The 16,795-nt window shown below is 33.0% G+C and overlaps 1 protein-coding gene across 2 annotated transcripts in view; it reads left to right on the forward strand.

The window, feature by feature from the left end:
• LOC111678877 (protein Skeletor, isoforms B/C) overlaps positions 1 to 16,156 on the forward strand; it is a 29,771-nt gene extending 13,615 nt beyond the window's left edge. The window contains exons 3-10 of one of the 2 annotated variants that reach the window (XM_023440309.2): positions 1,846 to 1,995; positions 4,361 to 4,711; positions 4,800 to 5,059; positions 8,338 to 8,437; positions 11,982 to 12,773; positions 12,833 to 13,026; positions 13,084 to 13,476; positions 13,607 to 13,800. In XM_023440309.2, coding sequence (XP_023296077.2) covers positions 1,846 to 1,995; positions 4,361 to 4,711; positions 4,800 to 5,059; positions 8,338 to 8,437; positions 11,982 to 12,773; positions 12,833 to 13,026; positions 13,084 to 13,476; positions 13,607 to 13,648 — 2,282 coding nt within the window. In that variant the 3' untranslated portion in view covers positions 13,649 to 13,800. Of the gene's footprint in view, positions 1 to 1,845; positions 1,996 to 4,360; positions 4,712 to 4,799; positions 5,060 to 8,337; positions 8,438 to 11,981; positions 12,774 to 12,832; positions 13,027 to 13,083 lie in introns of both variants that reach the window. The other variant, XM_046950637.1, reaches the window with a different exon arrangement.
• Positions 16,157 to 16,795: the final 639 nt, after the last annotated feature.

The raw sequence follows: 16,795 nt of genomic DNA on the forward strand, positions 1-16,795 counted from the left end.
CGTGTCCTGAAAAAAACACTATCGTTCCCTTTTCGTTCAATAACTTTTTTATGGTGAATAAAAATCCCCCTTTAAGAAATTTGTTGATGGAATTTTGTAAAAATTGAACAGCTGTTCGATACAAAATCAACTATTGTGAATGAATTGTTCACAATAAGTTCACGATAGCAATTTTCCCTTCGAGGGCAAAGAAAATTTCAATGGAACAAAATGTTCACTTCTATTGGTGATAGTGGTGTATATTTGACCATTTTTGAGACGTTATTATAGCGCCGAGAGAACTTTATTCGAAAAATATCTGAAAGCTAAGCTGAACTACTATAGTGTGGAGAGTATCATCCTATTTGTAACAAAGACGATGTTCCAAAAGACTTAGAATTACTTTCTGATTCGACTTAATGATATCTGTCCGTAAGTTAACTTTTGGAAGGAACAGAAATTGCATAAAAGTTGGACAAAGTGTATAAAACCCAGAGATACAATCCGATGCAAAATGATCGGCGGCGCAACCATTTTAAGTCGGCGGCGGCTTATTTTAGAAAATATCGCCGGCGGCTATATTGTCGGCTCAATTTATCTTTTTCTACAGAAATTAACCTTATAAGCGTTTATATTATTGAAAAATCTCTTTATAATATTCTATTAAATAGAAACCTGTCTCTATACAAGTGTTTTCTTCAGAAAATGGTTATTTATAGAAGTTTTCACTATTTTAATATTAGCACAATATTGCGTGCAACTCTTTTCAATTTGCAATTGGTATTTCGAATAGTGGCAACTCCGTTCAAATTGGTGAAATTATTTTCCGAAATACATGTGCGATTCCAATCTTTATCAGTGGCTACGGCAGTGACGCGGCTTGCAAAATATTAACCGCCGATTTGAGCCGTTTCTGCTTGTATCTTTGATGGAAACACATGAGCTGCATGCAGAAAAGTCATGAAGTTGAGTATTAATGACATCCTAACAAATTCAAAATCAGGACTTGGCTTTGTTTGCAAATAATGTTTAACCTTTGGTACCCTCGAGTTACAGTTTTAGGGTTAAAACTTTTAAAAAGATTTTTGTATGAAAAAAACTTATGAATTCATTAAAAGCACAATAATTAAGCAATAAATGCTAATTATAATAGAATTTTAAGTCATTACTTAATTTGCAAATAACGCTGAGTAGAAATATAATTTTACATTTAATATTTTGTTAACTTTAAAAAAGATTTTTTTCTAAGAATTTTAAATTTAAATAAAGGAAGCCGTTTGAATTAAATTTGCACAGCTAATTTTACTAAGAAAAACAAAATTGTTATGGCTAAAAGAATTCCAAAAAAGAATAAACAAATTACCATAAAAAATACATAGATAAACAAAAGTAAATTAAATAAAAAATTTATTAACAAAAGCGAATTTAAGAAACCCCATATGAAACCTTTTAATAAAAAAATGCAATATTTTTTAGATTTTATAATACATTTAAAACATAAATCAAATAAACCGTTATAAAAAACTGATTTATGCAAATTATTCAAATTTATAGAACAATATTAATTATAAAATATAAAATATTTAAATTTTATAAATATTTTCTCTTTTTTTAACAAATAAATAAAAAGATTAAGATGTTTCTAGAAAAAAAACTAAAATCTTAAAACTAAAAAAAAAAAATTTGGCTACAAAATGTTTCAAAAACAAGTTTGGTTTTTAAGTCTTTTGTTTTTATATAACAACAACAAAATAACACAATAATTAATGTTAATAAATTAGATTTTTTATTTTTATTATTAGTTAAAATCTGTTTACGTATTTTATAATTTAAGTATTCATTCATTGTGTGTGTGTTTTTTTTCAGTGATCCCATTTACAAATGCTTCATTTCCATATTTTGGTACAAAAATTGGTTCATTAAAGCGATTACATCATGGTGTTTCCGGCGATGTTTACGCAGTTGATTCGAGAACAATATTTGTGAAAAAATTTAACTATGATGGTGAAGCACCAGGTAATATTAAAACAAATAGTAATAATCATTATATAAAATATTTTTTTTTATAAAAAATTTTCAATTAAAATATATTTTTATAACAATTTAAATTTTTTCTTTAATTTTTTTATTACTTTTTTGTAAATTTTTACTAAACAATCACGAAATTTTGTGCATAGTTGTGTAGAAATTAAGAATTAAGGGGGATCATTGGCCAGTGGGGCACATCTACCAATACCGAATAACTTGAAAACCGAGTAATCGATTTTATCACATTATCAAATTTAATTTTCTTTTATCGATTATCTATCATCCTTAAAAGTTTGCTAGATTAGCTTTACATATTTTAAAAGAGGCAGATGTGATTAATCCCCCACGGGTGCGGATGGAATAGACTTTTTTGGTCAGTGCGGAAAAGTTAAAAGATATGAAAATTAAGACGACATAGAAAAGATTGAAATGAATAAAACTAAGTCCAACATAGCTAAGTATCCGAAACATAACAAAAATTAAGAATATGATTTAAATTTGAGAACGCCTCAAAAAAAGTGGTGTATGGTCCCCCTACTAGTACAATATTCGAGGACTGCTACCTGTTGTAGTTTACATGGATATAAAAGTTGTACCTGCATAAATTCTAGCTCTCAATTATTCCAGATTCTCAAATATAAGAATTTTTGTATAAAGGTCATATGGTGGGACGACACGCCACCTAAGTCTAATCTGCCAATTTATTCAATAATGTTGACATGAATGTCAAATTTGTTCCAGATATACGAATTGCTATACTTTATTCACATGAGGGGTATCACATGCCCTCAATTTCAGATATACGATTTTTTCTACTTAATTCATATGGGAGTGGTCAGGCTCTCTACTGCTAATTCCCCCAAAATATTACACTAACGTTCAAATAGATGTCAAAATTGTTATTGAAAAATTTAAGGATTTAAGGAATGTAGATCTTACTGTTTCTCAGATATTTTACTTAATTCACATGGAGGTATTTGGCCCCTTAATGACAGTCCGCCCATTTTTGTCTTAAGTATGTATATTATAACTAAAGTAGCTCTCAGATTCCTTAAATACTTTAACTAATATATTTCCTTTGAAATACCACGCCCACTATACCCAGTCCGCCCATTTTTCCCACAATTGTTAATAAGCATGTCAAAGTCATCCTTAGAAAATGTGAGGACTGTAGCAGTTTGCACTTGACTTTTTCAAATATTAAAATAAAAGGTAGTCTATAGTTCCTTCCTTTCAAACGCTGTGAAAAATTCAAGAAAATCCGTCCAGGACTTCAAACAAACAGACCAATTTTGCTGATTTTAAAAGCAAACATCTTAAAAGCAAGTTTTATAGATTTATTCTAGATTTTCCTAAATTTATTTTGAACCATTCGAATATTTTCAATATTAATGGACCGATTCTAAAGAGAAAACTTTTCGAAATCATGCCAGACAGAATAAAGTTAAAGAAACCCAAAAAAACTGAATCAGAATTTGATCTCAGAATATTTCCATTACATCAGTGTAAGTGTCCTGAAGTTTGAAAAACGTAATTTTTGGACCTTTTTCAGACCACAAAACAGTGACAAAAGAACATTATTTAGAAAATGTTTCTTCTAAAACAAATCAAGCATATCTTAACTCTATGTTCAAATTCGGATACAGTGCGGCTCAATCTTTTAGAAAATTCTAACCCGGTCTTAGAGTTTTTACTCTTTTAAATTGTGTCGGCATGTTGCGACTGAAACGGCTCAAATCGGCGGCTGGCCGTCGGTAACATTTTGCAAGCCGCCGACTTCTTTCGGCTCAAAAGCTAAGCCAGCTTAAACGTAGCCGCTTATAGAGATTGGAATAGCACATATATTTCGAAAAATAATTTCACCAATTTGAACGGAGTTGCTACTATTTTAAATTCTTATTGCAAATTAAAAAGACAAAAAACAGACCGGTGGGCATCACTAGATAGACTTCAGAAACGGAATGACATAACGAAGGTGGGAGGTATAAAAATACACATACTGGCCACTTATGAAGAAGTATTCGCCTAAAGTTTGTTAAGTTTTGAAAACGTTAGTTATAGGAAAAGGAACGAACTCCCTGCAAGTTAAGTTTATACGTTCCGTTCCGTGACGATTCGTATTTTTCATACAGAAACCTAACGCAACCTCACGGTTAATCTAACGAATTATACTAGTTTCCGTAAGCCAAACATGAATCAGCTGATTTAGCACGAAACGGAACGTTGAAACTAACTAAGCCCTTAATGATTCATAATAGGCCTCTTAAGAACTCTGTTAACGAAAGAAACTGCAGATCATAACAAACGAAAACACAATTATATTAATTTTATCGATATTAACATTCAATTACAGCTGCCTATTTCTATGTGGGCAATACCAACAAACCTAGCAATGAAGGAGCTTATCGTTTAAGGGACGAAAGAGGTGGAGCTGCTGCTTTGACACGACGCTATAGAAACAAAGATATTACCTTATCCTTACCCGAAGGCATTAGTCTTAAAGACATCAAATGGTTTTCGGTATGGTGTGATGAATTTGCTGTTAACTTTGGTGATGTCACCATACCTAGTAATTTGGATTTTCCAAGGCCGCAAAAAATTAACAATCTAAATGGTGTACATGATGTTAAATCCGATAATATTGTTATAGTCGATGCCCAAACTTTATTAGTGCCAAATTTTAGCTATGATGGTGAAGCTCCCGGTAGGTTTTTAATTTAAGCTCGAAAAAAACTACAAATGTTCTTTATATGACAAACATTTTTATATTTTGTATCCCTTACTTGCTATAGATGCTAAATTTTGGGTTGGACAAGGTGATCGTCCCTCACCCAATGGCTTGCGTATACCCGATGAGAATGGCAAAGAAGATCCCTTAAGACGTTATGATCGCAAGACCATAGTACTTACCCTACCCGATGATTTGACCATTTTCGATATTGGTCATTTTGGTGTTTGGTGTGAAGCATTCACTGTCGACTTTGGTCATGTTCGTATACCGAAAAATTTGAATGTACCACCATCTCTTAAAATGTTGGGTATTAGTCCTCAGGTAAAAAAACATATAAATTCTATACTCAATAATTTAGATGTGTAGACAACTAAGCAAAAAAAAGAAATCAAATGAATTCAATAATCAAACAACAAATACATACATACGTAGAGAAAAGTTTATTAGTTTTTGTTAACATAAGCAAAGAAAATGTTTAACATAAGACAACAAATGTTTAAATATATTAAAAAAAAATCCATTCATCAAGCAAAATATGTAGTTTAAAGAAAAATAATTGGTGTAAAAAAATCAACAACATAAAATATTATTATTGCTGTAATTGTAAAAATTCATTTTTCATAAATTTAATTATAGAATTTTAAGTGCTTAAATATTATATTATAATATCCATTGTTTTTATACTATTTAAAATATTTATTTCATTTTTATATTAAAAGAATTAAAAAAAAAAGAATTTAGACTTAAATGATAGTGAAGGAATGAAATATTTCAGTGTTTTTCTTAAATTTTTGAATTTGCAATTTCAAACTTTTCCAAAACTTTGTGCAAAAACTACATCAATTGAAAGGTCTTTCGCCTATCAGGGATCCGATAGATTGAATATAATTTAGTTAACTTCTCACTTCGCTTTCAGAAAGTGTATAGGTAAGCAAAATTAAATTTCAAATTGAAGGTAAAAATATGCAGTGACTAGTGAACTCCCTAGCTTTATACGTTTGGACGTTTGAGAACGATCAATCGCCTAGCTTTGCCAAATAGCGAAGATCCCAAACAGTACATCATGATGTTACCTTGACACCAATACTTGGATGTGCTCTTTGCGTTTAGAAGTTAATCGATCGATTTCCTTTTTTCAAAAGCGAATATCCCAAATAGAAATTTCCAAATATCTTGGCGCTAGTCGGTTGTCTTTCAAGTCTACCTGAACTTCAGAACAAAACACCGAACAATCGATCTGCATTGCAGTACAAACTCCTATTCCAAGTAAAACCTTGGCACCAATTTAATCTTACAGATCGGATGTCTCTCAAATCAAGTAAGTTCAAGCCTGATGAGCAGTGAATATCGGATTTAATTGAATAGTTTCTTTAACTTTCCGCGTTTAGATGATAATAATGAAACACCGATCAATCGATACATTTCTCCCAAAATCGCTTAGCTTTGCCCAGTATCGAAGATTACCGTTTAGAAGTTAAGAGTGAAACACCAATTAATCGATGTACTTCTTCCCAAAGCGAAGATCACAAGTAATATCTAAATATATTGGAGTCTACCTGATTTTCAGAATACTTAGATATTTCGGAACTTCAGAAGAAAACACCGATCAATCGATCCGTATTGTGCGAAGATATGACACAGTACCAACTACTATTCCAAGTTAAACCTTGGCACTAATATAATCTTACAGATCGGATGTCTCTCAAGTCAAGTCAGTTCAAGCCTGATAAGAATGAAACACCGATCAATTGATCCATTTCTAGAGCGAAGATCTTGAAAGATCGGATGTCTCTCAAGTCTGCCTTTCCGCATTTAGAAATTACTAGTTAAACGCCGATTAAACAATCCACTTCTTTCAAGCTAATAGCGCCTATATAAACTTAGAGATCGGTTGTCTTTCGATATTCCGAACCATAGACTTAATCAAGAATCAAAAATATTGTCTGAAAGTTCATCAACGTTGTAACCACCTTTTATCAAGAATAGTTAGACAGAGAAACGTATGGCACTTATAGACATCCAAGCAGAACTCTGTAAAATTCCATCAAAAATCCTTTGAAACTCCTAGAATGACTTTGTCTATAAAACGTACCGCACTTATCTGAGCATCTGAGCCGAACTCTTAGAAATTCCATCAAAAAACTCTTAGAATGGCTGTTGTAGCAGCGACATGTGTAAAATCGGTGTGGCTAGGTTGATCATCCTTGGTCTCAGAACTCAGAGTCGTTCCGGTGCAAAGAACCGATTGTCGTAAGAACGTAGAATGACTTAATCTATGTGTTTGGTTCCCGCAACAGTACATAACTTCCACAACTTTTCACGATTGCAAAAAGGAAGAAAGATATAAAAATGGGGAGAGCTTAAAGCAGGCTGCCGGAAATACGCAATCAAATTAGATATTTCCTATTACGTCTTGCTCGTTCTGCAAACTCTCTCTCATTTCTCTCTCAAATTTGTAATGAAACATTGTAATGATTTTTCTTTCAAATTCATTTAAGTCTATTTACCATTTTTTAACTGAAATTTAAATTTATTTGTAAACACATAAAGTTAAAAAAGAAAAGAAAATTTCGGCCAATTCTGTGAAATTTTTTTTATTTATATATTTTTTATAAGTTTTTTTATTTAAGTTAATGATTTTTTTTATTAAATAAAATTTTGTTTATGTTTAAACAATATTTAAAAAAAAAAAGAAAAATTGTGTTTGAATATTATTTTTTTATATATAGATATATAAATTTTTTTATTCTTTAAAATATAGATACAAAGTGAAATATGTTGTGTAAAGGAATTAATAATTATATTATGGCAAATGAAAATTTAAGTGGAATTAGGTTTATGTATGCTTTTTTGTTATTTGCTTATACTGCCTGTTTGTGTGAAAACTTTACCCGTATCCAGAGTCACCCATCAAACTCCCTCGTTCTTACTAACTTCTTCTAAAAAAAAAAACATTCTTTTTGTTGTCTTTTTTTCGCTCAATTCTTTTTCGAAAACTTTTTTCTTTTCTTAAATTTTAAAAAATTACAAAATTTTTTTTCAAATATTTTTTTAAAAACAAACATTTTTCATTTTGTATGTATATTTTCATGTTATAATAAAAAAAATTTGTTTATATATAAAAAAAAAATTATTCAAAAACACAACAAAAACAACTACAACAATATTAATAATTAAGTTTCTAACACAATCATACAATAACATTTGGAAAAAGAAATAAAACAAAATTTCTAAATTGGGAAAGGTTTTTATTAAATATTTAAGGTTTTTGGTTTTTTTCCTTAAGTTTCCTTTAATTATTTTTATCATTTAACACTCATTGCCAAGGTTAACACGCTAAAAACACTCACATTATTTTGTTTAAATAATAGCTTTGCATTTTATTTCTATAATTTAAGTTTAATTCATTTAATTAACTTTCAAATCATTTAACATTTTGTTTATTTTTTCCTTTTTCTTATTTCACTAATTTTATAAAACATTTTAATTAAAACAGGTTGGTTTTACAAAAACAACAATTTTGTTTGTTTTATTAATTTGTTGAAATAATTTATGTTAAAAGGTTTTTGTATATTAAATATTTTAATTCATTTTTATAGTCAAAACTTAATTGTGAAGTCTTATATGATGATAAGGCTTTCGAAGTACGCTGGGCAATGGCTGGTGATAGTATCGTTGTACAAATGGTGGCTAAATTAGGTAAGTTTGGGTTTTTTCTTTTAACTTTTTTATAAAAAATATCTTTCATTGATCAATATATTTAAAAAAATGTACACAAATATCCACGTAATTGTGTTAGTGGAAATGTCTTCATTTTTAGGTTTTCTTTCATATTATTTCTTCATTATATAGTTATTTAAAATATTGGTCATTGTTAACTATGACCATAAACAACATAAGTCTCAAAAACTGCTTATTTTTAACACCCAGACCCTGTTGTGAAGTGAATAAAATTTTTGAGAGATCGTTCTGCATCGATCGAAACACACTCCGCAGTGTGCTAGGCCTAGACTATGGCTAGTTGCTTACAGTGATAGTACACTGCACGCGAACTGACAAGTAGAGTCGAACAGACTCTGTTTTGAACGGACCACTTTACTCGTCAGAATCACAGAGAAAACGTTCTACATCGATCGAAACACATTGGATTTGCAGTGTGCTAGGCCTAGACTATGGCTAGTTGCATACCGTGATAGTACCCTGCACGCGACCTGACAAGTGTAGTCAAAAAGACTCTATTTTAAACGGACCACTTTACTCATCAGAATCACAGAGAGATCGTTCTGTATCGATCGAAACAAAAAGTAGTCGCAGTGCGCCATGCCTGGTTGCTTACCGTGCTAGCACACAGCACGCAAACTGACAAGTAGAGTCAAAAAGACTTTCTTTTGAACGGACCACTTTACTCCTCAGAATCCCCGAGAGATCGTTCTGCATCGATCGAAACACATAGTAGTCGCAGTGTGCTAGGCTTAGACTATGGTTAGTTGCTTACTGTGGTAGTACACTATACGCGAACTGTCAAGTAGAGTCGAAGAGACTCGGATTCGAAAGACCACTTCACTCGTCAGATGTAGTATTTTTAGTATTAGATTGAGCCTGTAGCTGTGAGAAATCTAAGGATACAGTTAAGCTTAGACCCAGATTTCTCACCAAGATTAGATATGAAGTAAGCAGGGCATTAACAAAGAAGGGAGAAGGCCATTTTGTTCTTTTCCCTATCTTTGCAAGTGCGACAGTGATCGTAGAAGCAGAGCCCATGCTGACTTGTATGTATACTTGAGCCCTGTTATTACTACTATCAACCTTGTCTTGTGCGTTTCTCACACCCAGTGTCCAGTTATTACTGGTATCATGCTCGATATGTTCCATCTGCTTCGGTTTATAAGGTGTCTTATACATTTCCCATTGAAGGAGGGCCACAATAACTTTAGCCATTTACATGTGTCTACGTTATTTCCCCTATTTTCAGACTTTAGAAGAAACCTCAAAGAATTGCTACTGAAACGGCGTTAGAAATATCAAGAACAGATGCCGTTCTGGCTTGTTCATCTGCCTATTCATTACCATAGTAGTTCGAACTACCCAAACAAGGGTAATCTCAGACAAGCGATAAGAGTTTATTGAGAAAAGTGCCACTTGAATATTGACAAAGATTCCTATGTTGCCCGTAATATTGAGGCCTGAAAGACACTACACTTGTTAGGAATACTCTTCAGCAGTTTTTCTTCATTATTTAAAATGAATAAATTTATATCGATACAATTTCCTTATAATCTTTTCCCAACTTGCTGGCAACATATGGAGTAAGCTTCAAAAGAACTATTCATCTTTTGAGGAGAAGAACGAATCAAGTGAATTTCTGAATAGAGCAAGCGTATTCATGATTACATACTAAAACTATATCTAACACACTCAATGAATAGGCAACAGATAAATTAATGCTAAGTGATCACCACTTGCGAAATGCTTGAAATACTTTGCCACAGTTTTAGCCCTTGACATAATTTCGACGAGGCTTCTAAAAAGGCAACAAACAATTATTGCAGAAAATGTTTAGGTGGAATAAGTATCATTACAGTATCTTTGATGTGACTACCCCGATCTAGAAAAGAAGCGAAGATAACTCTGTGATCTTGTTACAAGTCTCCTTCATGATCTGAACTATATGAATAATTTATGATTAACAAAACGGTTTAAATTTATTAGAAGAAATCTGAGACCAAAGGAATAAATGCCTGATCTCTCTAAATCTCGATGTTCTCGTTCGCAACTGTTGGGAGCGAATTCTGTTGTTAACAGTTGTTCTTTAGCAAATTTGGTTTCTATGAAGGTTAAGTTTTTTCTTTAGGAAAGATGACAGATTAAAATTTACTTCGCAATTTAAAACAACATCCTATACCAAGACGTACGGATTTAGCCTCTTATTTCATGGGATCTAAGCTAGTAATGTTAGAAGATCTTTAGATCAATCCTATAGTAGTTTTAAAAAAAAGTCACATCTTTCGGAAAGTAATTTACCCGATTTAAAACTGTTTTGAGGTCTATGATAAAACTACTTTCAGCACATTTTGCCAAGTGGATAATATTGTTCTCAAAACCCTTTATCTCTATTTAAATGTAAATTTAACATATTAACAGTAATTTTCCATAAATATTCAATAAATTCTAATAATTTCTTTCGTAAAACTTATAGATGCAACAAGTTGCACTTATTGCTTTATTGAATGATACATGTTATGTGTAAAACTCGTTAATGAAAGTTTTATAACATCATGTTGCAAAAGCGACTACTACATACTTTTGAGAGAAAAAAAAAATAATTCAATCTCCATAATTATGGTCAGAAATCTAACTATGTAGTTATCTGCTCAAAGATATATACATACGAGTTGTGTTCACAAAAAACATATAAAAACAAACTTGAAAACAACATTCCTAAGTGTGTTACTTACAACAATTTACTCCGTTTATTGAACTTCATATTTGTGAGTGTGACATGATGTACTTACTCCACTCCAAGACTTTCTGTATAGATAAATAAAATCACCGTAACTTTTTTTATATAAATAATCGGGCCATAAGGAATGGTGTAAGTGTTTATGAAAAAAAAACCAGGCTAACTTGCCAAGCAACTGATGGCATTTGGATGTTAGTAACACAGTCATTGAGACACCAACTCTCATAAAATCCATGATACTTTAAACAACATTTTTTTTTTTAATTAAACAACCTCAATTTATAAACAAATTGCATGACAATTAATTCTATATACATATATTTATATATGTACATCTAAACGTACGTAAAACCAGCAGCTTTTAATGACCGATTCGTTACATTTGGTCTTGATTTCCATAAAAGATTGTAAGTTGTTGCCAACATCAATCATGTTAGAAATGAAAATTGTGAAAGATCTTATTGTGAATTGTTTACTTAATCAAAATTAATTATTTCTTTTAAAAAACATTTGGTAATTTAATTAAATGAAACTCTGCAACACTTTGTTGTTCAATTCAATTGTTTTTTTTATGAAATATATTTGTTCAATTCATAATCGGTGTTGTGCAGCTGTATCGCAGTTTCTTTTTGTTTTGATTTGTTTAAGTTTGAAAAAATTTTATAGCATACAATGCTACAACAATACAACATCGATTGTGAATTGGAGAATTATAACTACAGTGATACTACGATATTTGAAAAGTGTTTTTCTAGTTTAATTCCCTTTTTATGTTTATTTTAGATGATAATGAATATATGGCATTTGGTATTTCACCGGACAAGGATCGCAGTGTTATGATTGGCTCTGATGTGGCTGTCAGTTGGGTGGATAGGGCAACTGGTAAAGGTTATGCCATCGATTACTATTTGGAAGGTAAATCTCAATGTTCCGGCAAACGCGGCAGTTGTCCCGATGTAAATATCGACGATAATACAAATTCGATACGTTTACTTAATGCTGCCATGGTAAATGGCTATTCCATTGTCACCTATCAAAGATCATTGAATGCAACAGATAGATTAGATTTACCCATTGCCAGAAATGGTTTTGAAGCCATTGTCTGGGGTATTGGTCCATTGAATGAACGCAAAGAAACTTCATTCCATTCGCATTTTAATAAACGTACACATTATATTGATTTTGGAAGACAACCAACATGGAATTGTCCAACACCTGAGGGACAAAAGCCTGATCAAGATGAAGACGATGACGATGATGAGGATCAGGTACAAAAAAATCAACAATCAGGCAAAGGTTATCCCCCGGCCTCGAAACCTTCGAGAGGAGATGGTGTACCCGAAGAGGAATTCTATGACAATAATAGGGCCCAAGCTTTGCAGGGAGCAAATAGACGCCAAGAGACTACTAACACAAGGTTGGCACAAAGACGTCCAGTACCTACTCCCAAACCAGTAGTAAATGAAAATGGCGCCTGGGATATTCCCGCTATTCAGTGTTATGAACCAGAAGACGGCGTGTTCTATGCTCAAATGGGTCCAACAGGAGGCAAACATGGTTATTCAGCTATTACAGGTACACATTAAAATTTTACTCCTTATTTTTATTCCCTATTACTTGAATAACTTTTGTAGGTCATGTTGGTTGGGGTATATCATGGTTCATTAATGGTCTATTGATTCCTGAGATCCACGTTGTTCGTGGCAAGACTTATACTTTCGTTGTAGAAGGTGGCAATAATCCAGATGTACCCGCCAAATATCATCCATTCTATATAACAGATGATCCTATTGGTGGTTATGAACATAAACGTGAGGAAGAAAAGAAGGTACGTCTAATAGTTAAAGATGACTTTTCCATTCACCAAAGCCATTGATTTCTCTAGAATATACGCATATTTGCTGGTGTGCACAGATCTCGTTCAGGACAAATTACTCCCACCGGTGTGGGTCGTTTGTGTAATTGGACTCCCGATATTGATGGACCACCAGCTGATGATTACCAATCATTTGGTGCCTATCAACGTACCTTAACATTGAAATGTGATCCCGGTGAGCCTGGTGTTATTACCTGGAAGCCAGATCAAAATACACCCGATACTGTATACTATCACTGCTTTACGCATCGTTATCTCGGTTGGAAGATTCATGTGCATGATACGTGTGATGACGCCCGTTTTGCAGCCTCGGAAAAACATGCAGTACGTGTGCCAGCACCCGTAGCTGTTCAGGAAGAAGATGATGTAGCAGCGGAAGCATCTTTACGTCATGAAACAAAGGTCAGCCCCAACGATAATTTTTTGTTAAAGCACCAAACAGATTTAATTAAGAATCACAATATGAACGGAACTCCGCCGAAATTAACTTTTGAAATAACAAAATCAACGGAAATTACTAAATTGATTTCAGATGGGATCCGAGCTGCTGAGGCTCTCGAGGATAGCATATTGAGGCAAAAGCAACAACAACAACACCAACAGGCAAGTGGGTTAGTAAATCAAGGTTTGGCCAACAACTATATAGTCAACAGCAACAGTAACCTTAACACAAACAGTGCTAATGTTAGTCCTTCCTTGGGTACTAGTGCCTCATCCCCCTCCTCCTCTATACATGATGCCTCAAAGACGTCTCAAGCTGGTTCGTCACATCCGTTGGTGCCACCACAGCAACCTCAAATATCAACAAATCCGCCAGAAACTCTACATGGCGAAACTAATTTACAAGAATTTTTAGATTCATTACAATCCACATCTTCACTCTCGCAATCACTCTCATTACCACATTCTAACAATAGACAATCACCCGTCTTATTAGCCACTCACTTACAATCACATTTAAACACACCATATAACAACAACAACCATTATCATTTGGCACAGCCACACCATCATACTGCCAACAATCTAACCAATAATTTACCTTTAAAGAATTCACAGAAACCTATAGGGCTGTCCGAATATTTAAGGCCACCATTTAACGCACCACTTTTCCATCCAGTTAAGTTGCCAGGTCGTCGTCCATATCCAGGACCCATCAAAAAGGTACCCGCCTCTAAACCTATATTGCCACAACAACTACCAAGACATCCTCCAGGACTGGGTGGTCCTGTACCCCAACCTTCAGTTATTGTTAATCACTATCGCAAACCTGTACCCACTTTATTGAGACCTTTCATCAAAGATAAACCATTTCCATTGCAACCATTGGCGGCTTCTGTTCTTCTATTGGGTCAACCAACCGAATTGACTAATACGCGTAAAACAGACAACCTGGTGCATATGCTTAAGAAACCTATAATACCAGTACCTTATTCCGATCTAATGCCACAGGGAAGTCTTACAAAACCCATTTTTAATAACAATAATAAAAATTCACTAGATAAATTAAAAAATAAGCCGATTTCACCGATAAAAATAGCGGTGGACAACATAAAAACTCATGAAACGTCTACAACAACCGTTAAAACAACAAATGGCTTAAGTCATGTGGGTGTTTTCAAAGAACCATTCGTAATGCAGGAAATTAAAGAAGAACCCACCGCCGCTGAGCTTGCTACAATGAAGCCAGCCGTAAATGAAGGTTTTAAACCCGATACAGTGGTTGTTGAAAGCGGCTTTAAACCTATTCTAAGGCAGGATGGTCCCATGCCACCTCCCGAAGTGGTAGAACAAATTGCAAGTCGTCGCGAAGATCCAGGCTTAGAAATTGATGAAGCAATGGAAACAGATACTCTATTCTTAACGTCTCAGCAGCAAACTCAAACTCAAAACTTTGAGCCCATGTTTATACCATCCCCTCCGGACAGCACCAATGCAACCATAATAATACGCAAAACATCTGACGCTCTAAATATGTACAACACCCCAGTTGCTCAAAGTATGGCATTGCCTCAGTCTAACAAGGACTTTGTATATAATAAACCAATTAGCTCAATGTTAAAGTCAACTTTGAATCTACCAGAAGCTGCCAAGTTAAGAAATGCCTCATTAGAAGATATACTTAATGAATCAACTGAACAGGATGACAATAAAAATGGAGATTACAAAGAGGAGAATATACAAAATAATATAGAAGAATCTACAACACAAAAACCCTTGAACACAAAACAAAATAATGTTGTAATTAAGGAAATTGAGGATATGTATCCATCTGATGAATATATAGACATGGAAGGCTTTCAATCTCAAACAAAACTTAAACTCATAGCTACCACCACTACAAAAGAGGAACCGAAAATCAAATCAACCACTCCGGCCGAAGTTGTCTTGAAATTGAGCAAAATTAACAAAAGTGATAAATCCAATTTAGATGATATTGAATTCGATAGCGATGATTCCAGGGATGTGGGAGAACACAATGACGATAACAACGAAAGAGAAGATGACGATGATGAATATTTATTTGATTTAGATCAACCCGAAGCCCAAGCCGCTGAACGTATCGATACCTATTATTTACCACCCGATAATCGTAAAATACCACATTCTAATATACCAAGTGGTTCTGTAATAACTTTTGATGGCAAATCGGTAATAGATAGTTCGTTAGTTTTGCCACCTAAATTGGATACTGAAAGAGATGATACTTCGTCACCACGACTTTTTAATGGCAACGGTAGACAAGGCCTTTCTAAATTACAACAATTAATAAGAAGTACTCCCCAAGTTGTACCATTTCGTGGTGAAATACCACCTTTAACACCCGATTTAAGTCCAGATACTACCCAACGTTCATTACAATCTAATAACAAATTTAATACGTATTCGTCATCATCATCATTGCGATCATCACAATCAACAAAATTACAAATAATAAAAAATAATAGCAATTAATAAATTAAAACACCAAGAATTTCAATAGAATCAATCATCCATCCAATCATCTATCATTCGCTCACAAGAAGCATTAGTTTCGTTTTTTTTCTACTTATTTTTTTAGTCTTTGTAGGCAACAAATACTTATTCTACGCTCATCCACGAACCACTTAGTAACTTGCCATCATCACTGAGAAGGACGCCTTCTAATTACTTTAATAAATAATATTAACCGTAATAATTAACCAATTCATAAACAAATTATTAATTATATTTATAGTTTTAAGTTCTCTTTTCTATTTTCTATATTCTATACATAAATAATACTTTCTTTAGAAAACCATTGTGTTTTTTCTATATAAAAATGTAGAAAATTGTGTGCTAATTATAAAGTACATACATACATACCGAGTGGGTATGTACTTTATATTATATAATTAAGTATAAGAAATTACATATTTTTTACTTATAAATAAATAATGTTAAAAATATAAAAATTTATTTTGTAGTTTTTGGTATTACTATTAGGTTTAGTCTTCCTAAAATAACTGATTTTTATAATTTTCTCAATTTCGGACTCGGGGACAAAGAGTTGAACAAATTGTAGTACTTTAGGTTGTGTCTAGTGTGGGGTATAAAAAGTATCAAACAAAAATTACAAGAAAAGGTCGGGACGTTCCCAAGACAATTGGATCAACGCTCCGGAAAGTCCCGAGTCATTTTCGGCCAAAGATTGTCAAAAAAGATTGGCAAAAGCTGTATCAACCGAAAGTTTTTTTTCCAC

The sequence above is a fragment of the Lucilia cuprina genome, chromosome 4, assembly GCF_022045245.1.
Source record: "Lucilia cuprina isolate Lc7/37 chromosome 4, ASM2204524v1, whole genome shotgun sequence".
Taxonomy (NCBI): Eukaryota; Metazoa; Arthropoda; class Insecta; order Diptera; family Calliphoridae; genus Lucilia; species Lucilia cuprina.